Source organism: Antechinus flavipes, chromosome 1 (genome assembly GCF_016432865.1).
Source record: "Antechinus flavipes isolate AdamAnt ecotype Samford, QLD, Australia chromosome 1, AdamAnt_v2, whole genome shotgun sequence".
Lineage (NCBI taxonomy): Eukaryota > Metazoa > Chordata > Mammalia > Dasyuromorphia > Dasyuridae > Antechinus > Antechinus flavipes.
The window spans coordinates 582,865,677-582,892,654 of record NC_067398.1 but is presented as its reverse complement, the minus strand read 5'-3'; the positions used below and the strand labels follow the sequence as shown (position 1 = coordinate 582,892,654).

At 34.9% G+C, this 26,978-nt stretch overlaps 1 protein-coding gene across 1 annotated transcript; it reads right to left on the bottom strand.

The window, feature by feature from the left end:
• Positions 1-1,915: 1,915 nt before the first annotated feature.
• Positions 1,916-26,434, bottom strand: ERICH5 (glutamate rich 5). Its single transcript, XM_051970900.1, has 4 exons — positions 26,135-26,434; positions 5,347-6,903; positions 4,233-4,349; positions 1,916-2,768 (listed from the first exon to the last, which is right to left on the bottom strand). Exons 1-4 carry the CDS (start codon positions 26,223-26,225, stop codon positions 2,764-2,766), a joined length of 1,770 nt encoding a protein of 589 aa, XP_051826860.1. The 5' UTR covers positions 26,226-26,434; the 3' UTR covers positions 1,916-2,763.
• Between the last annotated feature and the right edge of the window lie 544 nt (positions 26,435-26,978).

The following is a 26,978-nucleotide window of genomic DNA, read 5'->3' as shown; positions in this document are numbered from 1 at the left end:
AATTAGTGGTGATGAGCAAGAGAAAAGGAAAGCCATTTCTCTCCTACCTAATTCTCAATACTTACTTAGTTTGCAATGGTATGCAACATAAATGGGTCAGAGATTTCCAAGCTGTTGCCTTTTAGGAAATAGAATCCAGAACCCATGTTTTGCCCACCAAACCAAACCAGCTTATTAAATTTGAGCAAAGCAGAATCCTTGAAATAGTGACTGAAATAGATTACTCCAAATTTGATCATTTCCCACAAACCCTATCATTGCTATGTACTTCAAAATAGAGTTTAACAGATTACAAATCTAGGAGGTTCCACTTTAGTGTTAACCAGAATGTCCAAAGTTTATTTAGCTTCTTTTCATTAACACTGAGTTCTATAAAATACATTAAAAATTTTTATAAACAGTTTTTATCAGTGTCAAGTTCAGAACAGTAGTACAGAAAGGTTAAGAGCTATATAGTCAGAGCATCCAACCCTATTCCACCCTCAACAGCTTCTTTCTAGAGCCAAACAGATAATGTTTGTTTGTTTGTTTGTTTGTTTTCCCAAACTACCCACAGAACACTGTCTAGTTTGAGGAGTAGGTGTCAGATAAAGGGGCTATTTGGGGATAAAGCCTCCAAGCAAACTTGGCCAGGGGTCTGGCCTGGATGCTTCCAAGTTTGCACTTGGCATCTTATGCAGACATCTCTCTTAGAACATCATCTACTCTTGATTTCCCATATGACAAATGGCAAAGAATTTAGTAATGATGTCATAATGGGTGGTCTACTATGAAATAAGGAAGTGCAGAAGGGCTGGAAAACTCAGTTCTAAACTCAGTTTTGCTAATGATTCTTTAGAATTCTTGAAAGATAAATACATTAAAGATATTTAGACATTTGCAAAATGAAGATAAGAATGGTGATATTCCTTCATTGTATGGAGAACTCTGTAACAATGTTTCATAAACCACAAGGAACAAAAATAATTTTGCAGGAGGAAATAATTGGTTATTTTTTTAAATGCTTTTTGTCAAGGCAAAGTGCAGTATGTGTTGAGTTTTGTCACCCATGTGACAGGACATTAAAGTATAAATCTTTGAAACCTCTTAATGAAAAAAAAAATAGATTAAAGAGTAAATTCAGAAAATACCATAAATCACTATCAGCTTTTGATACATTTTATCTATAAATGTTTGCAGTCATCCTTTGTAAACACTAGAATCACCAATTAAAAATATATATTCAGTAACTCTATGCATGTACAATATAAACATATTCTCTGAAAAGAAGCTTTATTTGTGTTTCAGTTGTGTAATATATATATATTTGTGTGTGTGTGTATACATACATACATATATATATGTGTATATATATACATATATATATATATATTTTTTTTTACTTAATAGATAGAATGGGCTCTTTAGTGATCTTGGGTATGAATGCATCATCCCTTCCTGTATTGTTTTAAACAGACTACTTGGGGAACTATTTTAGATCCGTGTGTTTTTTTAAATTGATTAGAGATAAACTAAAGAAATTGTGACATATGAAAGCAATGGGATATTACTTCATGATAAGAAATGACAATATGAGAATTTGAGAGAAACTTGGAAACACTTATATGAACTGATTCACAGTGAAATAAACAGAACTTTGAGAAAAGCATGCACAATTACTAAAGTAATGTAAATAAAGAAAATACCCAAAGCCTGTAGGCCCTCAAGTTACTTGTAATGACTAATCTGGAACCTGAAGAGCAAATGATTAAATGTACTTCCTCCCTCTTAGTAAAAAAGATGGGAGACTATAGACACAGAATGTTTTCAGGCTAGTTTGTATTATTCTTTTTTTTTTTTTGCTTTGCCATAGGTGGGATGACAAGGGGGGTATTGGGAAATAATTGGGTTATAAAAGACAAAAGGCATACATTAAAATTTTTAAAACATATCACTGATAATTTTAATAAAGAAATACAGTCATTGATTCCAAAATTTTAAATTTTAAAGTTACAAAAATGCATTTTGTTAATAAATTCTGATATAAATATTTTTTCTTAGATTTATTCACAATCATTTTTTAAAATTACATTTCTAAATAGGTTACTATGGATACATGGGATACTATGATGATAATGATTTTTTTAAAAAATTATTTTTTAAAACTGCACAAAATATACAAGTTGAAGATCATAGTCTGTTTCCTTTTCTGCAAGAGTAACTATTCTGGTAACTTCTTAGCATCTACCTCACAAATTAGCATTTTAAAATTTAGGTCATAAACTAGTATCAATCTGTTTAAATAAGGGAAAAAAAATGAGACAATGCACTTTGACCATCTTGTATACCTATGGATTAAATGCATAAACAGGAGGTTTCTGTAATTATTGTTTTGACATAAAAATGAACTTAGAAGATTTGAAAAAGTATGAAATATATATTAACATTTCAGACAAAAATGTTTTAAAAACAAAATTCTACTTGTATATTAACATACAAAAGGCACTCTATGGCAGATAAGAGAAAATGTACATATGTAACTACTTGTCAAGGTCTTTTGGCAACTTTTGAAGGATCCTTGAAAGATGATTTCTTTGTGGCAATTTTTTTTTAACATTGGTAAAAACTTATAAATTCCTTCTAAAGTCCTGATGTCATATTCCCCACTCTCATCCCCCCAAAGTCAACAAGACTGTAAAAATGATTTTTACTTAAACAGCTGAACAAGATGAAGAGACTGGAATCTGCATGGGTAGCATCTGGATCTTATTTCTTGCTATTTGTTTACTCTGAAATACATTTAAAACAAAATTAAAGATATAATAGGATTTGGGGGGGGACAAGGTATGTCTTGAAAAAGATACAACCAAATGGAATGCCTCTGCTACAAATGTAAAATCAGCAGCTGATTAAAAATGACACATTTTTAAAACATGAGTGATTTGGTTATGAAAATACTTAACTGCAAGTAGCATATTTTGCGATTATTGGCAACAACTTTTGCTGTTTTGTTTTATATATAATGATAAATGAGCAGATCATTACTAAAACTGAAATTTACTTTTAGGGTCATAAGTATATTTCAAACAAGGAAACAGGTTGACTTCAACGATCTTTAAGATCCTTTCTTGTAGCAAATTCTAGGATTCTTTGACTTTTGTGAACTGTGTGGCCATCACAGCCATGTGATTTCATTAACGAATTTGTGTGTTCATGCATGCATATGTATATATATGTATATGTGTACGATATAGGTATATACTCAGACTGGTCCACAATATGCTACTCTTTTTTTTTCCTGCTTTCTCTATTCACTTGTATTTAAAGGTATACATTTCTTCTTGCAATTTCTTTTTTTTTTCTTTTATATTAGGTGAATCAGCACAGCTGGATAGAGAAATTTGTGGAGGAAATAATAATAGCTAACATTTATGTAGCACTTTATAATTTGCAAAGTGCTTTACACACACACACACACACAATATCTCATTTGATCCTCACAACACCCTTGTGAGGTAGGTGCTGTTGCTATCTCCATTTTACAGGAGGCTGGAAAGTTAAGTGACTTGCTCCCAGTGTCTCACAGATAATAGATGAACTCAGATTTCCATAACTCCAAACCTGGCACTATCTTCACCATGCCACCTAGTTGCCTCAATAAATAATTAAAAAGGATTCTTTGCTTGGGATTAAATCCTTGTTCTGCCACTCACCCACTAGCTGTGCGACCTCTACTAAGTATCAATTCTCTGAGTCTCCGAATCAATGATTTCTTAGGCTGCTTCTAGTTATAAAGTTTTATAATCCTGTAGTCTACTTATAAATTTTTTGTTATTTCTAAATAGCTTAAATTGCCTTGGAAGTTTTATCAACAAGTAAACAAGACTATATAAAAAGGCATGTTAGCACCATTCTCACTGTTGTAAAAATCGAACATGGTGTAGAGACTAGACCCACTGGGGCAGGAATTAGGATATCAAAGACTAGGAGTTGATTCTAACACTTACTATTACATGTGTGGCTGTGGGCAAGTCCTTTCTCAAGCCTTCAGATTTCTTATCTATAAAGTGAAAGGTCAGGATTCCAGCTCAAATAGACCATCAGGTTTATAGACTCTATGACTATACAAAATAATGCAATAAAAGAAAAATTTAGAAGAATGGTGATGGGAAATGTGCTAATAAACCTCCCTAAGGTTATCCTGTCTTGTAAGTGAGAGTGGGGAGTAGCCATTCATCCTTCTGTCAACATACCTATCTCTGTGAATGTAGTAGTATCCACAGCTTCTCCCGTTTCTTCTTCTTTTGTTTCAGACCCCTTACTTACTATCTCACTGTGCGTCTCAGTTTCCACCCTTTCTCCCGTCTCACCTGGAAACAGTAACCATAGAGATCATGATAGGACACCATTATCCAACATTAGCTGATGACCAAGTAGCTTGTGGTCTGACAGAGCTTATTCTTTCAGTCTCAAGAATGAGGATGAGGTGAGGTGGGTAAATTAGCAGGGAGAGGAAAGAAAGATAGTGAACTGAACATAAACTTTAGTCTTGTTCTACCCTGATGAAATGTTTGTCCAATGGCAAATCACTTCCCTATAAACTTAGAACATAGAAGTAAGGCTAAAATATTGACAGCAGAATATATGATAAACAGGTAGAAAATTCTATATAAATATTAAGAAATAAAAACTAAAGTTTTGATATTCATAAAAGATAACACTGTGAAACTGAAGCATATTGGCAAAATGGTAATCTGGCCCCTCAATTTTTTGTTGATCTCTGAGCAGAAAATTATTCTCTCCTTATTAAGCACAGATATGCTATATGGAATCAAATAAGATTTACTTCTTGAATAATGGTAGAGCAGCTTTTTTGAAGACCCAAACACTCTAGAGTTAAAATAAAATATTAGTTGCATTCACACAGAGGGCCTCTTCTCTATTCCTGTCCTAACGGTAAAATAAATTCTAATAGGGAGGCAGTAGTTGTGACTTTTCTAATGTCAAGCCATTTCTTTATTCCCCCACCCATAACAATTTTTTTCCTCTCAATTGTCTACTTATATGTAAGCTATGATCAAAGATAAACCTGAAAAGCATCAGAATTCTAAACATTATGTATTTGCTTCTCTGGTTTAAATATGACGGACACATTGTGTTTTAGAAAAATTTCACCAAAAACTATATTTAATCATCAAATCAAAATGATGGAATAGAAGTTCTGATAAGGAAAAGTAGTTTTGGTTCAAAACACATTCACTCCCAGTTACCTAAAAGGTGGTTGGGGTGTGTGTTATAGCCTGGACACTTGGATGCAACTCTCCAGATGGCTATCCTTATAGGATTTAGGGCTTAAACAACCATTACCTTCAATTGCTTGGTTCTCTTCATTCATGTTAATTTCCCTGGCTACTTCCATCACTGGCTTCATGTTTTCCTGTGGCCCTTCATCTATTATGGGAGGTTGAGTTCCTCCAACTGTTTCTACCAACAGAATCTTTTCCACTCTTTCAGGAAGTTCAGTGCCTCTCACTGCTCTGGAATGGTCGTTCTTTCCAGCAGCTCTGAGAGACTGAATTTCTCCCACAATTTCTGGGAATTCGTTATCTTCAACTATTCCCTGAAGATTGTTCTTTTCACCTGTTACCAGAGTCATCTTCTTCATTGCCCCGGAAGGTTCGGTCTCTCCAGGTGTTCCCTCATGCTCAATCTCTTCCATCATTCCCAAAGATTTGGTCTCTCCAGGTGTTCCCTCATGCTCAGTCTTTTCCATCATTCCCGAAGGTTTGATCCCTCCAGATATTCCCTCATGTTCAGTCTCTTTCATCATTCCCAAAGGTTTGGTCTCTCCAGTTATTCCCTCATATTCAGTCTCTTCCATCATTCCCAAAGGTTTGGTCTCTCCAGGTGTTCCCTCATGCTCAGTCCCTTCCATCATTCCCAAAGGTTTGGTCTCTCCAGGTGTTCCCTCATGCTCAGTCCCTTCCATCATTTCCGAAGATTTAGTCTCTCCAAGTGTTTCCTCATGCTCAATCTCTTCCATCATTCCCGAAGGTTTGGTCTCTCCAGGTGTTTCCTCATGCTCAATCTCTTCCATCATTCCTGAAGGTTTGGTTTCTCCAGCTATTCCCTCAGACTCTGTGTGTGTTCCCAAAGGTTCCATCTTTCTACCTGCTTCCTCATGCTCAGTTACTTTACATGTGCCTGAAGGTTTGGTCTCTCCAGCTGTTCCCTCATACTCAGCCTCTTCCAGTGTTCCTGAAGTTTCGGTCTCTCCAGATGTTCCCACATAATTATTCTTCTCCAACATTTCTGCCCTTCTATCAGTATTTATATGCTGAATATCTTCCACAATTTCTTGAGGTTCTGTCTCTTCAGATGTTATCAGATGCTTATCCTCCTTCATTGTTCTTTGGAGATCAGCCTCTTCACTCATTTCTAGATGCTGACTATGTTCTGTTTCTGGAGGTTCTATTTCTCTAGCTGTTTTCAGTGACTTCATCTCCTTTACAATTCCAAATATCTCAAGCTCAGCAATTTTTCCTATAGGTTGAGTACTTTTCTCAATTTCCCTGTCATTCTTTTCATCTGTTGCTGGAAGTTCATTTTTTCCAGCAGATATGGGTGGCACAGATTCCTTAGATGCCTCTGGATTCTTAGTTTCATCTGTTGATTTCAGATATTCTGTTTGAACTCTTTCCCCGGAGCTTGGAGATCCTGCTTTCTCAGGGTATCCCTCTTCACAGGTAGAACTAGCACTATCAGCTGCAAATGGCATCATAACCCTGGGATCCCCTGCTAGAAGAATATTGGTTGGTCCTGTTTTGTCATTGGCATCGACTTTTCCTTCTGTTGTACACTGTTTGGTCTTGTCAAGACAAATTTCATTTTCATATGGGCTTGAAGAGTTTCCATCCGAAGTTGCTTTGGATCATTTATTTCACATGAAAAAGAAAACAAATTATTATTATTATTAATCTAATACTATAGAAAAGCAAATTGGGATTACAAGGAATACTTAACAATTCAAATTAGTTAAATTGCAGGTAAATCGTTTCTAGGACAACCAATTTATGTCTATTTCTTCAAATGTCCTCTGCATCACACTTAACTTTATTATCCTAAATTTAGGGTTTCTTTAATACCTGTCTGTTAATCTGGCTCCCTCCACCTCTTCCCACCCCTACAACATTCTTTCTCATAACTCTAGCTCTACTTTTGTTATTTGATACATTTTTCTTACTCTTTCCTTCTGCAGGTTTTTTTCTACTATTTCTTTAGGAATAGAATAGGATTTCACAAAGAATCTCTAGAAGAAATTCTTAGAAATTCTTTTATCTTTTGTGAGAAGTCCTCAGTGGCAGAAAATACCATCAAGCTGGAAAAACTTTCAGGAGCAGAGAATAAATGGGGTGGGTACACAATTCTGAAAGGAAGAGAAGAAAATTCATTACTTCTCCACCATTTCCACCAGTTGCTTTATCTCAGGGATCAGAAACCATGTCCTCAAAGATTGAAACTTTTCAACTTTGGAACTCCCAAACTGAGGCCCTTGCTGTCTTTAATAAGTACTGCCTGTAATCTACTCACTATACTAAACATGCTAGAGACACACTTTATTCCTCCACCATCTTCATACTAGCCATGCTACTATTACTATAGTATCCTCAAATCAATAATGCTATTACTATTGGAAGCAATATATCAATCTATTCTATTGTGGCTCACTCATCATCTCATTTTTGTAATTTTCCACAACAAAATATCCCTCCTTGGCTACCACTTTTCAATTATGGTATTTCCTCTATGTAAGTTTGTTGAGGACAGGGATTGTTTTCATTTTTATATTTGGATCCCCAACCTTAGCAGTTCATGATATGTAATAAAAAATAAAATTTTTGTTGTCCATTCATTTATACTTAGCTTCCCATGGGACTGTATGATGTGCAGGATGATAGAAGAAAAAACTGAATTAAGATTCAAGAATGCTTGATTTTATTCCTAGATTATGCTACTAAATAGTTGTATAATTAGTTACTAAACCCTTATTAAATCCCATTCATTTTCCTCATCGGTAAAACAAGAATCATAATACCCATCACCACACACATATTCAAAGTTTAATAATTTTATAAGAGTGAAAGTTTTAAGTATTTGGGAAGGAATAGAAAGAGATATATAACTCCTGGGGAAAATTATGGCTCCTCTCTTTTTCAGACCTTTTTAACATCTCTCTCAGCTATCCCCAATATTTTGCTTTTCTTCTGGGAATCATGAATTGCATCTCCATAATACACACCCTGCTTGGAGCTTTTTGTCCACAATTTCAAGTATAAGTGAGAAATGAGGTTTTGGTTAATTTCAAACTTTCATTTATTTGAAAGAATGGATAAAAATAAATCCACAAAAACTATAGGACAAGGCAACTTGTATTAGACTAATGGAACACTACTGTTCTATAAGAAATGTCAAGCAGGGCGATTTCAGGAAAACCTGGAAAGACTCACATGAATTGATGCTGAGTTATGTGAACATAATCAGAACATTGTACACAGTAACAGCAAGAATGTACAAAGAACAACTGTTAAAGACTTAACTATTCTCTTCAAGACAAGTCCAAAGGAATCATAATGAAAAAGTGCTATCTGCCTCCAGAGAAAGAATTGATGGAGTCTGAATATAGATTGAAGCATTCCTTCTTTCTTTTTCTTGTTCCCTTCCTTCTTTCCTTCCTTCCTTCCTTCCTTCCTTCCTTCCTTCCTTCCTTCCTTCCTTCCTTCCTTCCTTCCTTCCTTCCTTCCTTCCTTCCTTCTTTCTTTCTTTCTTTCTTTCTTTCTTTCTTTCTTCCTTCCTTCTTTCCTTCCTTCTTTCTTTTCTTCCTTCCTTCCTCTCTTCCTTCCTTCCTTCCAACTGTCTCTCTCTCACCAAGTTTTTTTCCACAAAATGACTCATATAAAAATATGTTTTACGTGGTTACACATGTATAACCTATATTAGACTGCTTACTGTCTCAAAGAGAGGAGAGGAAAGAGAGTGAATGTTTGGAACTCAAATTTTTTTTAAAAATTGTTAAAAAATTGTTTTTACATGTATTGGGGAAAGAATAAAATAGTATTAAAACAAATTAGTCTAAAAATAAAATTAAAATATATATGACCATAGTCTCAACTAGGGTATTCTTAACCAGCATTCATGAACTTAAAAAAACAATTGGATAAACTGTATTTCAATATAATTGGCTTCCTTTTTAATTATTTATATTTTATTTTATGCATTTAAAAACATTCTGAGAAGGGGTCCCATAGGATTAATCAGACAGACAAATGGATCTATGATACCAAAAAAGGTAAGAACCTATATTCTTCATAGTATATGTTCATCATAGTATATGCATATGACATGCTCAAAAATGACAGAAATTAGAGTCAAGGTCTTGCTTTAAAAAAAAAAAATCAGGTCAGAGTGCAAGTTTAGGAGCAAAAGATGGAGCAAAGGTTTCTTTGAAACATCCACCTAAAGGCTAAAAAAACTATCTGATTAAGCATCAAATTATCAGCAATGGAGAAAATGAATAAAGTAGTTTCATGGATTTGTGAAGAAATTCATTCTGACAGGAAAATAAGACTCAGATCTCTCACAAAGGATTTACAGGGGTTTGGTTTTTTAAAGTGCCTTGGGGAATTAACAAGGAAATGAGTTTAAATGAGCCCTGTCAAATTATATTTTCTAGTCAAATGTTTACTACAATGATGAATACTGTCAGCAAAAAAGAGACAATAGTCATCATCAACTTCAGAACACATAAATTATTTAAAGCAGCAGTTCCACAGTTGAAAAATGAGTGACCACATATTAATATCATCAAAAGACAACCCTAAAACCACATATTTTGCAAAAGTTTGCAATACATCAGACCAGGAGATTAGGGAACAGGAACATTCACTGTCTGCTTGCCACTCTCTATGGTACTCCTCTTATGGACAGCTAGTTTATGGTAGTCCTCTACGGACATCTAGAAGCCACCATTTCCCCTCTTTTCTATTATTTCCTGTCTGGAGAAAAAAATGGGTTTCTTCTCTCCCCTCTTTCCCTAAAGCAGCATACTACAATTCAAGGTGTTTTAAAAGGGATTTACTGTGTAACTCTATAAAGAAAAAAGAAGGAAGGATGATAATACTAGTTCACATACAAAAGGGTACAATAGTTCTTCCTCTAATTTCTCTATTTCTGGCACCTCCCAGTGAGCAAGACTTGTAACCTTAGAGTCATATTTGGCTGTGGCCTCTCCCTCACTCCTCATATCTAAACAGCTGCCAAGTTCTACTATTGCTACTTCCACATGATCTCTCCCCTACCCAGCTCCTCCTTCACTGCTATAGATTAGTTAACCTTCATCACCTATTTCCTGGACTTCATAAAGCCTAACTCCTCCCTGCCTCCATTTTGTCCATCCTCTGATTCTCATATTCTCTCTCTCTCTGTCTCTGTCTCTGTCTCTGTTTCTCTCTCTCTGTGTCTCTCTGACTCTGTCTTTCTCTCTCTCTCTCTCTCTCTCTCTCTCTCCCTCCCTCCTTCCTCTCTCTCTCTCTCTCTCTCTCTCTCTCTCTCTCTCTCTCTCTCACTCCCTCCCTCCTTCCCCACCTCTCTCTCTCTCAATGCCTATGTAATGCCAGTCTTACTGACATAGTGAAATGGACACTAATTAAGTTAGAAGATATTCAAATCAAAACCCATTAATGTTAATAAAAAACAGGGCTCATTATCCCAAGACAGACATAGAAACATTTCTTCTCCAATAAGAGAAAGAGAATTGCTAGATGTCCTCAGAACATATAGTAAATTAAAAATTTATAGAAATATGCAGCTCACATAACAAAGCAAAAACAAATATGGGCCATTGGATTTGTCAAAGTAAATAACCAAGATTCAAGAATGGAATCCAAAGGTATTTTATAGGCAATATTCACATGAACTCTACCAAAAGTATGTCAATCAAAAAGTGTTGAATAAATGAATCATATAAATTTGTTTATAGAAAGAGAGATTATGATAATGATTTAGGATCAGATCATTATAACTAGGAAAAATTAACTTTAATTATTGTCTGGACTTATTAACCAATGTGAATTATTCTGGAAAAATTGGAAATTGTGCAAGATGTCATTGAAGGTTGCAGAAATTTAGCATCTACCAGATACCTAGGAAGGCATGATCACTAATCAAAAATTATGTATGGGAAGCTTGCCTTCCCCTTTAAATTAACAGAAAACACATCTCAGAACTGAAAATTAAAACATGAAAAATGCTGAAAATTCAACAAATTGTAGTGGCACTATAAGGAAAGGACTATCGTTTTATTAATCATTTCCATAGAACTTAGCAAAGTACCTGGTATATATTAGATATGTAATAAATGTTAATTGGATTGAAATGATTAACCCATTTTTTTGATGAACATACCATTCAGATGCCTTCTGCCACTCTTTTCTTTTACTCCTCTCTCATATGAAGAAATGACCTTTTCTTCCAAAGCAAACTGTTCTACTTGCACAAAAGATCCCATTCAATCCAATATATTGCTTTCTTTATCACTCCCTCTTAATTCTCCCTACCTTCTTAATTCTAGTGCCTTGTCTTAGTTGATTAATTCCTATTTATCCTGTCTTTAGCATCTCTGTGCATAGGTTTTCGCATGGTTTCTCTCCCATTAGATGACTTCCTTCAGGACAGGGACTGTCTATTGCTTTCTTTGTATTTATGTATGTATGTAATGCCAGTCTTACTGACTTGGTGAAATGGACACTAATTAAGTTAGAAGACATTCAAACCAAAACTCCAGTAATGTTAATAAAACACAGGGCTCATTATCCCAAGGCAGGTATAGAAACATTTCTTTTTTTGCATATAGAAGGCACTCAATAAATGCTTATTAACTGACCAACTCATTCCTTCTTTAAAATTCAAACATGGATTCTTGTGCCACAAACACCAGTCTGTATTTGTGTACAGCCTTTCTCTCTAGAATGTACATTTGAAGGTTTAGAGTCAGCATAAATGGTAGAATTTCTGCCATCATCTTGCTCTATTTACAAAAGAAATGTTCTTATGTGGAAGGTGTTTTAAGTTTTGTATTCAATCCTTTTTGTTGTGTAATGTTTATTAAGTACATTATTTCCAAATCCAAAACTACTTCTTAAAGAGTGAAAGAAAGGAGGGAAAGAAGGAGTTTGTTTTATTTCCCCTCATGTCACATTCCACCTAAATCATACAATATCTGTAGGTAGGAGGCCTGCCTAATCTAGTCTACTCTTTTTATCCCTTTAGATTGTACAGCAAATCAATCCTACCATGCACACATTTGCTGTGACAGCTGAACTAACAAAACTGGTGTTGTACACCCTGATGTGATAGACATACAAAAAAACAAAACACTAGGCAACACCACTGAGGGATTATAATCATAAACAAACACACCTGGGAACACATTATGGTAAGAGAATATGGAAACATGGTTTATTGCCCAAAGTAGAAATAGCAAACTTCTACAGTTATGGGGCTCAGTCAGGTCAATGTCTTCAAACCTGTGAGGTGTGTGTGTGTGTGTGTATCCACTCGTATTCCTAATAAAGAATAAGACAAAGGGAGCAGCAGATAAAGAAAAGGAAAAGTTAGAAGAATGTGATTATAAAGTGACAAGACTGACTTTTTTTCCCTAAACAAACATACCAGAATTTTCATATCCCAATGATGTCTACCACAAAGAGTTACCTGAAGAAGCCTTATTTCATCAATACTGCCACTGATCAAATTATTTTTGAAACTTTTCTTGTGAATTTTCTTCAAGAGTAGTTTGTAAGTTTTTCATGTGATAGTAGATAGTAGATGAGTCATGCAAGAAAACAGTTTCATTGTTTTATAATTACTACTGTCAAACTAGAGCCCTGAGTTCAGGAAAAAGTCAGGGTCAGAGGTGTGAGATTTGCTGGGAACCAAATAGAAAGTATCAACACTGAACAAAGAATTGTACAAAAGAAAGAGAGCAGATTTTTGCTTATAAACCATTTTCTTATCTCTGACATGGGAACATTCTATCACTTGGTGGGGCCAAACTATACTGCATATCTTTCTCATATAATCCTTTCTTCCTTTAGGGAAAAAAAGAGATGGGGGCGGGGGAGGGAGGGGGGGGAAGAAGCAATGGGCAAATTATTTAAACTTAGAGGTCTCTTTAGGTTTTTCTTTTGACCCATAAGAGGAGTTCAGGAACAGGACAGAAGGGAGACCAAAGGGACAGGTTTGAACATGGCCTTAAAGCACAGTTAGATTTTTATGTTGGGAAACAGGGACACTTACATTAAAGTCATACCTATTAGTAAATCTCAAAGTGTTTCTGTGTGTATACTCCAGTGACCCAGGGGTGAGGGAGGAAAGTGTCACCTCTTTATTGGGAAGGGGAAAATAATCACTCTTTATTGCCTTTTCTTCGTTTTTAAAAAACAAAAATGGCACAGTGCAGTTTTACTAACTACTTTATTGACTAGATTTATCTCTGTGTAACTTTAGACCACTTCCCAAAATCAAAGCTCTGATCTCTGGCTTCAAATAATGACGCTTCTCTTTCAAGGATGATCAAAAGACCCATCATGTTTTGGTGACAATTCCAAAGGCTCATAGATGGAAAGACCCTCAGAGGCCAATCCTCTCATTTAACAACTGAGAAAACTGAGTTCTGGGGATGACAAAGGTCACATGGGCAGTATCAGGAGCACTATTTGAATCCAAGTCCTCTGACTTCAAAGTCTATGCTTGTTGTATACAGAATTCCATAAATATTTAAGTTTCAAATAAAATGAGTAGCTGTGTAAGGTGGCTCCTTTGAAGGGAACAAAAGCCATTTGGATATTCAAGTTCTGATGTAGATATGTGTGTATATATACAGATATGTGTATTTATACAATCGTATGTATTATACATGTACACACATACATCCCAGATACTATTTATGAAGAACCTAGTACAGTATCTGGCAAATATAGTTGCTTAATAAATGCTTGTTTCCTTTCCAACTGGTTATACACAAATACACACACGTTTATATGTATGTTGACAACATATAAGTGTATAAATATACATAGTGTACATATGCATGTATCCACACATACACATGTTTATATGTATACATAAAATTTATTAATGTATTTTAAAATTATAGATTATGTATATAGGTATATTTGAAATCTCATTACCTCATAGCCATGCCTATACTCCTAAATCCCTATATCTCAATTTTGATCCATTTAATGCAGTATCCTAGTTTTGTGAATTTTAAATTCCTTTGTGGGGGGTAGAGGGAGTATAACCTCAGGGGATGAAGTTCTAGATTTTTGAACCTGAGGCTGTAAAACATTAACATGAAAGTCAAACTTAACATAGGAACTAAAAACTTTTGGCAACCTTACCAAGAGAATAATGATTTTCATTTGGTTACATGACAGTGTAAGAACAAAGATTCATTGTTCTATATCCCCCCTTCTTTGTCCATCAGTAGAAGCATCTGCAGACCACTCTGTTCAAGCTGGCCTGGGTAGATTGGCTTCTTCTTGAGCCACCATCCTCTCTTTAGCTTATTCTGGTCTTTCCTTCCTAATAAATACATTATCGTATTTCTACTATTCCAGCTCTCCAAATTCACATTCTTTTGTGATTTACAAGTCTAAGAGGAGTAGCAAGGAGTACAGTCCTCAAACTTTTTAAATAGGGAGCTAGTTCACTGTCTCTCAGACTGTTGGAGGGCTGGACTATAGTAAAAACAAAAACTTTGTTTTGTGGGCCTTTAAAAAAAGAAACTTCATAGCCCTGGGTGAGGGGGATAAACGGCCTCAGCTGCTGCATCTGGCTCCCGCTGTAGTTTAAGGACCCCTGGTAGAGCATTAGACTTGGGTCCCAATGTGACCTTACACATTTGACTACAATGTAACTGTAGGCAAGATACTTAACATCTATTTAACAGCCTCCTCGACTATAAAATAGAATCATAATAGCACCCATTTCCCAAGGCTGTTGTGAAGATTTGTAAAGCATGAAGCACAATGAATGGCAGATATTAGCACCTTATGCTTGCTTATTTTCTTCCTTTCCAGCTAGTCAATAGTAATAATAATTGCCATTTAGATAATTCTTTTAGATTTGAAAAGCAACATTAAACATATTTATTTAGCTCCCTAGAAATGTAAGACACTTTATAGTAATCAGTTGATTGATAATTAATCTATCAATAAACCTTTGTTAAGTGCCTACTTAGTGTACTAAGACTTTACAAATATTTCACTTTATATCCATCATCTCATTTGATCCTCACAAATATTCCTCATTTTACAGACGAGAAAATTAAAAGAACCAGAGAGATTGAGTGATAGAGAGATGGACAGGGGATTTCAGGCTGAGATTTGAAATCAGAGCTTTCTTATATTCAAATCCAGTGCTACTATCCCATGCTGCTATAGTCCTCCAAAGTCTCATTTTTATCCTTTCTTCAAATCAATCTCTAAACTTCCAATAAGGTTTTGCAAACCTTAAAGGAATATATACAAGATTGTTATTATTTTCCTTTTGCTAAAAGTAGTGGATATGTTTACATTTTAGTGGCCCATTGTTTTTACATGTCATTTTGAGATAGACCTTCCATAGAGGAAGAGGATCCTGGGATCACAGTATCCTAGAGTTTAGAGGGTCATGAAGTTCAAGCTGGAAGAAACTTTACAGGCTGCATCTGAGCCAATATCTTAATTTTACAGATGAGAAAATGCTTCACACGTTTAGTAGCTGTGTGACTCTGGGAAAGTCACTAAAGTGCTGTCTGCCCTCAGTTTCCTTATTTGTAAAATGGGCTAAGATAACACCTATTTCCCAGGGTTGTTAGAAAGATAAGTGAAACTTTTGTAAAGTGCATGCAAACCTTAAAATGTTATATAAATGCTAGCTGTTAATATTATTATTAGAAAAAATTAATCCCTAGAAAGGTTCAGTGCTTTGTCCAAGGTTACACAGAAGTGGGGATTTGAATTCAGATCCTCTGACTCTGGAGCCACTGTTGTTTTCACTGCACCATGCATGGCACTTAGAAATAGTGGCCAAATAGTAATATATCCCAAAGAAGGAGAATTAAATCATATGCTTATCTGAAATATAATAAAGATGAGAAAATTCCAATATAGAGAAAAAATAAAAGTCTTTGGGTTTTCTTTTAAAGCTCATTTTTAAGGAAATTTCCCTGGTATACTATCATGGACTGAACACTGGATTGAGTGTCAGAGGACATGAATTAGAATCTTGGTCCTGTTATTTATCATCCATGTCCATGATCAAATTCTTTTTAGCCTCAGTTTTCTCATATGTTAAATAAGGGGATTGCACTAAATCGTCCTTTGGAGGCCCTTCTAGCCCTTCTTCTAGATCAGGAGTTCTTATTCTGGGAACCATGAATTTGTTTTTATTTATTTATTATTCTGGGAACCATGAATTTATTTTATTTGTTCTGATAACTCCATTTCAAGATAATGGGTTTCCTTTGCAATACTATGCCTTTTATTCCTGCATTCATGCACTCTTCTCAGATGGGGTTCTTTAAGCTTTGCCAGACTTTCAAAGAGATCTATGACACACAAAAAAGATCCCCTGATTTAGATCTTCAGAGCATTTAAGCTCTTCTCAACTTATTATTTTACCTCTGTGCTAAGAATGATAGACAGAGCTGGAAAGAACCTAAGAAGTCATTTACTGACTAAGTCTAGTCCAACTCCTTCAGGGAACTAAGGCCCAATTTAAACATCCCAAGACAGGGATAGGATTCTTACCCAAATCCTCTGAATTCATTCAGCATAAGCTTATCCTTGGTGTGGTAGAAGAGTGCTATATTTGAAGTTAATTATTATTATTCTAGAATAAGGATCAATTTATTAGAACCGACCATGACTGAGAAATGTTAAGTAATGTAGAATTTGGGGGAATCCCAAAATTTGTAAAAAAAAAAAAAATCCATTTAATGTCCTATTTTTGTTATTGGCAAGATGTATTATTGACAACAATGTCATAAGATAAACTTTGGTTTTATGTCAAATTTAAATAATTGTTTTTACACAGTGCTTTTTTTTTTTAACTCTAGTGAATACTTCCTCACAACAAAATTATAATAATTAGTATTATTGCAATGTTTTTTGTTTTTTTTTTTGTTTTCCTTCAACCTTTTTAAAAACTTGTGATTATAATGGTGTGAAACCTCTCTTCATGGATGCAGATTGCATCTCTTCTATGCCTTGGTAGGTCAATTGCTATGGTAAAAGTAAAATCATTATCTAATGGCTAACCTTTCAGGCACGGATGAGCTTCTTTGCAATTAGCTAAGTCAGTCTTTGGACAATATCCATTTAGTCCATCATCCACAGGTGGTATATGAAAACTTTCCAGCTCAGTAAATTCAACCAGAGCTTCTACTCCACTGCCCATTTTCAAGATGAGGAAATCAAAGTGGCAGGAAATTATTTTCCAATGGTCCATTTTATAATTTTATAGATGGAGAAGTTGATTCTCTATAGAGACTAACTGACTTACTTTCTGATAATTATTGAGTGTCAGAGATAGGTTTTAATCCAGGGCTAAAGGCCAATTCCAGAACTTTTTCTTTATACCATATTTCCTCTCTTTAACATGTCTCAGTCTGACTCAGTGATTAAGGTTAAGTAAGAAATGAGGCAGAAACAGCCTCTTTTGTCTTGTTCTATATCTTGCCACTGGACCCAGATGGCTCTGGAAGAGAAAGTGAGGCTGGTGATTTTGCACAGCCCACCCTCATTTAAGTCCATTTGTCCCTTACATGTCCTATCATCACCATCGTGATGTCATGGTCCTCTTCCAGAATAAAGAACAAACAACAACAATGACCATAACTTCCTCTCCATGAAGAAAAATTGTTTGTAAGAAAAGTGATGAAATCCTTGCAGAGTACACTACTTCACAGGATAGAGGAAAGAGTACTGCATGATTCCAATAAATGTTACTCTTATCATTTTTGTATTTGTATTCCCAACACCCAACTTTGCCAGCAAAGTACTTGGCATACAGAACATATTTAATAAATACTTGTTGATTGATTAGGGTCAGGCACCAGTTCTGCTATAAACTAGCTGTGTGACCATGAGCAAGTTCTTTGATCTCAAAAGGCCTTGGTTTCTTCAATTTTAAAATTGAGGTGAATTGAACTAGATGATCTCTAAAGTCCCTTTATCTGATTCCTTGAATAGATATTCTCTGATCCTTTCAGCTGATTCTATGGTGTAGTCAGAAACAATGGGGAAAAAAGCTTGATTGCTGCTCAATGTAAGTAAATGAGATCATGCAGACTTAGTCATCTGAAGTAGGGTATATATTATAAATGGGAATGCTAAACTGAATTCTATGGCTAAAATATAATACAAAGAAAAATTCTGCCTTTTGAAAATCATTAAAGCATGGGTAAAACATTCTAGGACACATAAAATTAATGTCAGGGATTTTAGGGCACATAGTAGAATTTTAACCAAATTTAACCAAATTTATATAAGTCATAGTTAAAAACAAAAAATATCCTGTATGTAAAGGATAAAAATCTATTAGACACTCAATCAGAGTCCTGGTTATATTCCTATTGTAATGGTTGAAAAAAAGAATAATTTATTGAAGAATTATCTTTCTGTGAAGATACTGAACAAGGGCTGCCTCTTATAATTTACAAAACACAATTTACATACACTTATGTAATTCAAACCCATTCAGGCAATGTTGACAAGAAAGGTGAGAAACACTGAAGGTTAAAATAAACAAGTCAGTTTGGCTGATTATCAAAATGTAAACATGAGTCTACTTAAACTTGCTAAAAGTCTTCCTTGTTTGCAGACAACTGCTCCAGTTCTTAAGCTGTGACATTTTTTTTGTCTTTTCTTATTTAAACTTGGTACTGAACAAATACCAAAAGGAAAAAAAAAATAGCATTTCCATATGCACAGAATAGAGAAATGGCAATTGTCGATGAATCCCCACACCTTTATTGTCTTTACAATCTTTCTTAAAAGAAAAAAAAAAGACTTATAAATCCAACAGGCTATTTTCAAAACTCTCCTGCTTGTTTGTCATTCCTTTCCTTTCTTTTCTGTTCATTTTCTTTTAGTGAGCTGTGACATTTTGAAAAGAAGAAAAGGCCCTTTGGAGAGACAAGAGTGCTTGTAACAGTATAAGATGGAGTGAAATATTGTTTTAAAATGCTTAATAAATGCTTGTGGAGTTGAATCGATTTTTTCCCTGAATGTTAACTTTTTTTATCCCAAATGCAGTTTAAATTGCCTTTGACTAAATTGAAATATGTGAAGTCAATGGAAATTTTTCACAGTGTCTTGAATACAATAAATGCTTGTTGGATTGGGTGGATTAATTATTTCAATAAATATTAATGTAAAAATACCATAAGGCCTGGAGATACAAAGGAGAAAAAATGTTATTCCCTGTAATCAAAGTATTTATAATCCAATGAGTTTTTGGTATGATAACTCTTTAATGTATCATGCATACATTAAGTGCTTAATGTATGCATTTTTGTATTATAGTTATCTAGATTGCCTTTATCCCTTTACTACACTGAAAGCTCCATGAAAACAAGAAATGTGTATTATTTAAATTATAAATGTGTATTAACTAAATTATCTACTCTTAGCATAGTGCTTTGCACACAGGAGTAATTGGTAACTTATTGAATGGATAAACTAATATATATATACATATATGTATATATATGTATATATATACATACACACACACACACAAATACTTCTAATAATATATAGGAGACAGTCAATGAAGAAAGAAGAACTCCTTCCATCTTGGTGGGAAGGATAAAGAGCAGAAGTTGGGGCAGGAAGAGAAGGGACAAGGCACTTTAATAGCCTATATTTGGAATGGACATAGTGTTGTATGAAATCATAGAGTATTAAATAGTTAAATTTAACTGGAATTTTTAGTATGTGAGCATCATTGTGAAATGAAGCTATAAAGGTAGAATGAAGTTAGATTGCAGAGGGTCTTGAATGCCAGTCTTAAAAATTTATATTTTATCCCTTAAGCAATGGAGAAACCTCTAAAGATATTTGATCACGGAGTGATGTGATTGGAATCACAGAGCATTGGCTATAAAAGAGAGATTCTTAATCTTTTTTTGGGGGGGATAGCATGGGCCTCTTGTCAGTCTGGTGAAGCCTATAAATCCCTTTTCAGAATGTTTATAATTGAAGAAAAGACATAGCATCCAAAAGAAACAAATTATATTGAAATATTGACAAAATATTTTTTAAAAATTCATAGACCTTCTGAAATCTATCCATGAATCTATTCTTAAGAATTACTTCTGCAAGAAATTAGGCAAGGACCCACACTTAACACCACATACCAAGATAAGATCAAAATGGGTCCATGACCTAGGCATAAAGAACGAGATTATAAATAAATTAGAGGAACATAGGATAGTTTATCTCTCAGACTTGTGGAGGAGAAAGAAATTTGTGACCAAAGATGAACTAGAGACCATTACCAATCACAAAATAGAAAATTTTGATTATATCAAATTAAAAAGCCTTTGTACAAACAGAACTAATGCAAACAAGATTAGTAGGGAAGCAACAAACTGGGAAAAACATCTTTACAATTAAAGGTTCTGATAAAGGCCTCATTTCCAAAATATATAGAGAACTGACTCAAATTTATAAAAAATCAAGCCATTTTCCAATTGATAAATGGTCAAAGGATATGAACAGACAATTTTCAGATGAAGAAATTGAAACTATTACCACTCACATGAAAGAGTGTTCCAAATCATTATCAAACTGTGCATACCCTTTGATCCAGCAGTGTTTCTATTGGGCTTATACCCCAAAGAGATACTAAAAAAGGGAAAGGGACCGGTATGTGCCAAAATGTTTGTAGCAGCCCTGTTTGTAGTGGCTAGAAACTGGAAAATGAATGGATGCCCATCAATTGGAGAATGGCTGGGTAAATTGTGGTATATGAATGTTATGGAATATTATTGCTCTGTAAGGAATGACCAGCAGGATGAATACAGAGAGGCTTGGAGAGACCTACATGGACTGATGCTAAGTGAGATGAGCAGAACTAGGAGATCATTATACACTTCGACAACGATATTGTATGAGGATGTATTCTGATGGAAGTGGATTTCTCTGACAAAGAGACTTAACTGAGTTTCATTGGATAAATGATGGACAGAAACAGCTACACCCAAAGAAGGAATACTGGGAAATGAATGTAAACTATTTGATTTTTGATTTTCTTCCCGAGTTATTTTTACCTTCTGAATTCAACTCTCCCTGTGCAGTGGGAGAACTGTTCGGTTCTGCAAATATGTATTGTATCTAGGATATACTGCTACATATTTAACATATATAGGACTGCTTGCCATCTTGGGGGGGGGGAGGAGGGAGGGAGGGGAAAAAACGAAACATAAGTGATTGCAAGGGATAATGCTGTGTAAAAATTATCCTGGCATGGATTCTGTCAATACAAAGTTATTATTAAATAAAAAAAATAAAAATAAAAATAAAAAAAAAGAATTACTTCTGCAAAATGACCTTACATTTGCAACTTGTGTCTACAACAAGAAGTTAAATCTGGATAATTATTCTTCTAATAAGAAAGTGTGCAATATCCTGTAGGTTCCTATAGGGAGAAAACGGAATTTCCACATCCCATTCTAACACTCTATTTGAATAGCTGCTGCTAGTGGTTTCTGTGGCTGATTTGAAAAGAGTATAGAGAAATGACATCATCTATAACTGGTCACATCCATTTAATAAAAGAATCCTTAAATGAAAAAAGGATGATATATATAGAATAATTTTTCTCCTGAGGGAAGGGAGGAAAAAGGAGAAGGCATGATAGGTATTTTATTAACATAATTAACCTGCAGGTCTAAAATATCCAAATCTTCTGAAGAAAGGAGAGAAAATAAAGTTCATATATCCCAAATGAAGATTAACATCTATTCAATAAAAATTTTCAAGAATGAGCCAATTTCTACAATATTATTAACAGTTATTTACAAACTAGAAGGCAATATACATCATGAATTACTATACAAAATATTCATCAAATTTATTCTCTTAAAATATTCATAAGAATAACTAATGTACAAATTGAAGTCACTCTCAATGAAAACAAATCAAATCAGTAAACATTTGTAAAGTATCTAATATGTGCTGAAAGCATAAGAAAAATAACAAAAGATGATACTTAATACTTTATAGTTTGAAAAAACCTTTTCTGTATGTCATCTTATCTGAGTCATGAAGTCAGCCCTGTGTAGCAGCCAATATAGGTATTCTTACTTTATTTTACAGATGAGTAAACTGAGGCTCAAAATGGTTAAGTGAATGTCCAAGGGCTAATTAGCTAGTCAGAGGAAGAATTTGAACCCAGATCTACCTTACTTCAAATCTAGCACTCTTTACATTGCTCTATGCAAAGAGGATCTAAAATTAAGGGATTTGATTCTTACTACTGTCTCTTAAATATAATACTGAATCTCTTGCCTATGTTCTTTCAAGACTCATTTCACATCCCACCTACTTAGGAAGAAGCCCTGTCATCCCATCCCCTTAGTATCTTTCCTTCTGAGATTTCCTTCCATCTATCTTTCTGGTTTAGATCTAGTTATTTACATGTTGTTCCCCACCACCCCCAAATGTGATATTCTAGAGGGCAAGTATTATTTCTGCCTTTCTTTTATCCTCAGTGTTCAGTAGTGCCCTAGTACATAGTTACTGCTAAACAAATATTGCCTGCAGACTAACAAGGGCTACCCTCTTTTTATGACCATTAGAAAGGAGTGAATAGGTGACCAGGAAGTCGTTTTGAAGAAATTCCCATCAAATAGTCCAGATCTCAGTAAAGCAGGAACTTAAATCATCAGGTATAAAGGAAATATGAAAAATGGGATGAGGCTGAGGGCTTCAGAAAAGAAGGTAGTGAATGAGAAACTCAGTGGAAAAGAGAATGTATAAAAGAACTACCACGCAGAAATGAGACTCAGGTATTCTTCAGTTGTAAAATGGGGGTGAACAGATTAGGAACACATCATTTTTGGTCCTTTATATCCCAGGCCTAGAAGAGTGCTTTGTACTTGGCAGGATTTAAGATATTTCTTGAAATGAAGTCATCTAACATACATTTATTATATATCTACTATATGAAGTTTCCAGTGACTTCACAGATCAACTAAAGGTGATTACCCTCCATTTCTGACAGAAAGAATTGACTTTGAAGAAATTCAATCCAATCCAATAGTTCTACTGCTTGCTAGACCAATACTAAACCCAATGAGGGTAGGGACTATATTGTATTTAATCTTTGTATTTTGTACCTTCCCCAGTATCTAAATGGTGTTCTGAAAGCGCAAAACAAGCATTTAGCAAAGTAGCAAAGTAAATAGCAAAGGAAGCACACCCATACACTTGTTGATTAATTGAAAAAAATAGTTAATTTAATAAATATTTGTGAGATTTGAAAGGTTTTTGCCATCTCAAGATGGAATTCTATATGGAGTTTCCTGAAGAATTCTCACTTAGTACAATACCTCAAATGTATTACATATTAATTTCTCCAAAGCATGTAATTCCTTGGTGGACATCCTAACCTTATGTAAATATAAATATTTGTTGAATTGAATGCATGCCATTGTTTTGATGTAAAATGTATGCCAAATTTTGCACTACAGATATTATAGCTTTAGAGTATAACCTTTCAAAACCTAGGGGCAGCTTCTATAATGTTTTGTTCTACTGCAAAGGGATATATTGAGAGCCATATGAAATGGGATGGGTAAAAAAAATTAAATATTATTAAACAGAGTTTCAGTATTCATTGTTTAAATTTTAATGCCTGTTTCCGTTGTTTAAATTATTTATTAGGCCTCCAAACATCATTAAGTTGAAAAGTTGATGAATATACAGTAGTGTCAAATGTCTAACTACTGGCCTTGTGATCAGAAGCAAAATGCACACACAAACTACCCATCGCCTGATTTGATTCATGCATTACAGAATTTACAGGGACATTCTATAAACTAATCTGAAATTATTTGCCTACTTTGCTGTATTTGTTTTCCCAAATTATTTCAGAGATTTTAGAATATCTTCTGATGTAAAGCATGTAAAAGCAGAATAGCAAAGGAAGCATATCCTAAATATCAAATTACGATTATACCATTTCACTGATAGGTATTGAGTAAAAGATGCTAAATATATTTAAGCCAAAATTGTATCAATTACAGATAATTTTGCCTTATCTATCCCAACAGTATCAGCTCCCAGAAGACAATAGCTCTACTATTTATATTTTATAAATTACATGCAGCCGAATGTTTACCAGCACTCTTATGAGCTAAGTATTACAAAATTTATGTTCTCCATTTATAGATGAGGAAACTAAGGCTCCAAGAGTATTTGAATTTGAACATTTCAAGTTTAACAAGCTAAACTTGGCAATGGACATAGGATTAGTAACAGATCAAGGACCCAAAGCTAAGACTTTTTTTACCTCCAAATCCAGGACTTTCCATCATATCAAACTTCTTTTTCACAGTAACAAAAGTTACTATTCTGTAACTTCTATTTTATTCACAGTAATAGAAGTTACTATTTTGATGGCACATTTTAAAAAATTACTTCAAAATTTTGTTTTGTTTATTTTGTCTATTCATGTCTATTCATGAAGCAAAACAAGTAAATAAAGAATATTGTGTGTGGAGCTTTATACAAATTATGTTCATTACTTTGTCATGGTAAGGAAAATAATTTCAATTAACACATCTAGTCTAAGCAAAGAAGTACAGGACTGAATTATTAATTATTATTAAATCACTATTAGTAATTCTCTTTTACGATAGCTCAAAAAAAGAAATTTGTTCATTTTTATAGAAAGAAGCTATCCTATATAATGATTTTAAACTAAATCTAGCTTTGAAGAAGGTACTAAGAGATTGAAAGAACTGCAGACTATAAATACATTGTTCTTTCCACTACACTCAATTAAGTATATCAGGAAACACTTTAAAAAGGAAAATATTGGTCAAGTGTATTTGCATTCTTTAAAAATATTGTCCAATTACTGGCTTGCTTGCCACAACCATGATGAAATTAAGTTTTTATGCAAAAATTTCTCAAGCAAGATTTAACTTGGAAACTAAAAGAGCTGGGAGAAGCGGGGGAAAGATTACTGGAATAATAGTAAGTCTAAAGAGAATGCAAGACGCTACTAATTATTTAAGTTTGTTTTTACCTTAATCTAATCTTCCAAATATTTTGGAATTAAAATATTCTTGGTGCTTAACTTCTCCTAACAGTTATGGTCTCAGAGATTTAACTGGAGGAGGGAGACCCCTGAATTTAAGTGGCTTGCTTAGGATCACACCTGTACTATGTGTCAGAGACAGAGCTTGAAAACCTGTCAAGGTTCCTGGCTTGAGAGCAAACTCTACCCACTAACTTTGGCTCTTTAAAAATTGCATATGCAAAGTGTAATTTATGATATGGTTCTCCCTTATCACTCCTTTAAGGAAAAAAAAAAAGAGGAAGTTGATAGCTAATATTATTTCATGTTTAACACAAATATTTTCAAATTATTTGTGATTATTTTAAAATATAGTAAAATGAATTGTTTGCTTTCAAAGAAACCCAGCAAAAGCTGATCCAGAGGGTTACAAGGAGGTGGGGAAGGGAGGAAGGTACATGCTAAGAAGAAAGAAAAGACTAAAGGAAGGAAGAAAAATACCAGTTTTCTCTTTCAACAGGTCATCAGCTTTCAGGTGAAAAAAAATCTGTCAAAGGACAAATATTTTTCCAGGTTTGGAAACAGATGTCACCAATTCCTTTCATTTAATCATCAAACAGCAGGGGACACAGGCTGCTCTTTCTTTAATAAGTTTCTCTCTGGACATTCCCAGAAAATGCTCATAAATTATTACTGCCTAAATTCTCTAGGTTGGGGATCCTGGGAAGAGATGGGAGATGGAGACTCAGGTAAACCGGGAGAATGGAAAGAGAGGAACAGGCTTTAGGTTGCTCACCGCTTTGCTTCAGTCCGTTGGTGACACCGGTTTTGTTCACTGGCCGACTGCTTTCCTGATTCTGGGTCTGGGTGCTGCTGGAACACCCCATTGCCGTGCCAGCTGCTGGGACTCAGGGGAAGGAGCAGAAGTCTCAGCGGAGATCCCAGGTTGAGCCCTATTCCTGAGCACGTGACCCACCCCCTACCAAGCTCTGGCTGGGACTGCTGGGGTCTAAACAATCAATGTCCAGCACGGTAGTTCTAGTGGACAAATCCTGGACAATAACACCTGCAGAGAAGGCTCGATCCTCTTTGTCGCCTGTCCACGCTGGGACTAGAGAGGCGGGGCGTTGTCTTGTATCATAAGCTTTGAGAGAGGCCACCTGCAGATTTCTACTCCCCTCTCTATTGGCCCGGGGAAGAGAATTAATGGGCGGGGAAGGGTGGACCGCATGGCAGGGATACACAGAAGGGGCGGGCTGGTGAGTGAGAATTGGACTTGCTGCTACATTAGCCTGAGAAGGAAAGAGGAATGTAAGGAGAGAAAAAGGACAGGACAGGCAGAGGAAAAGGAGGACTGGGAATGAAGACTGGAAAGGCAAAACGAAGTAGAGAAAGGATCGTAGAAGACAGAAGTGGTGCGGAGTGGAAAGGAATCAACAAACAGATGGCTCGGGGTTCGAATCCCTTTCTGATGAATACTGCCTGTGTGAATGACTACGGGCAAGTCGTTTAAAGAAGTCTCATCTTCATTTATGAATTGATGGACATCTAAGATCCCATGGACTGTGACTAGTAACTCACAAAACTGTTAAGCACCTAATATGTCCCCAGGCATTGTGCCAGGTGCTGAGGAATACAAA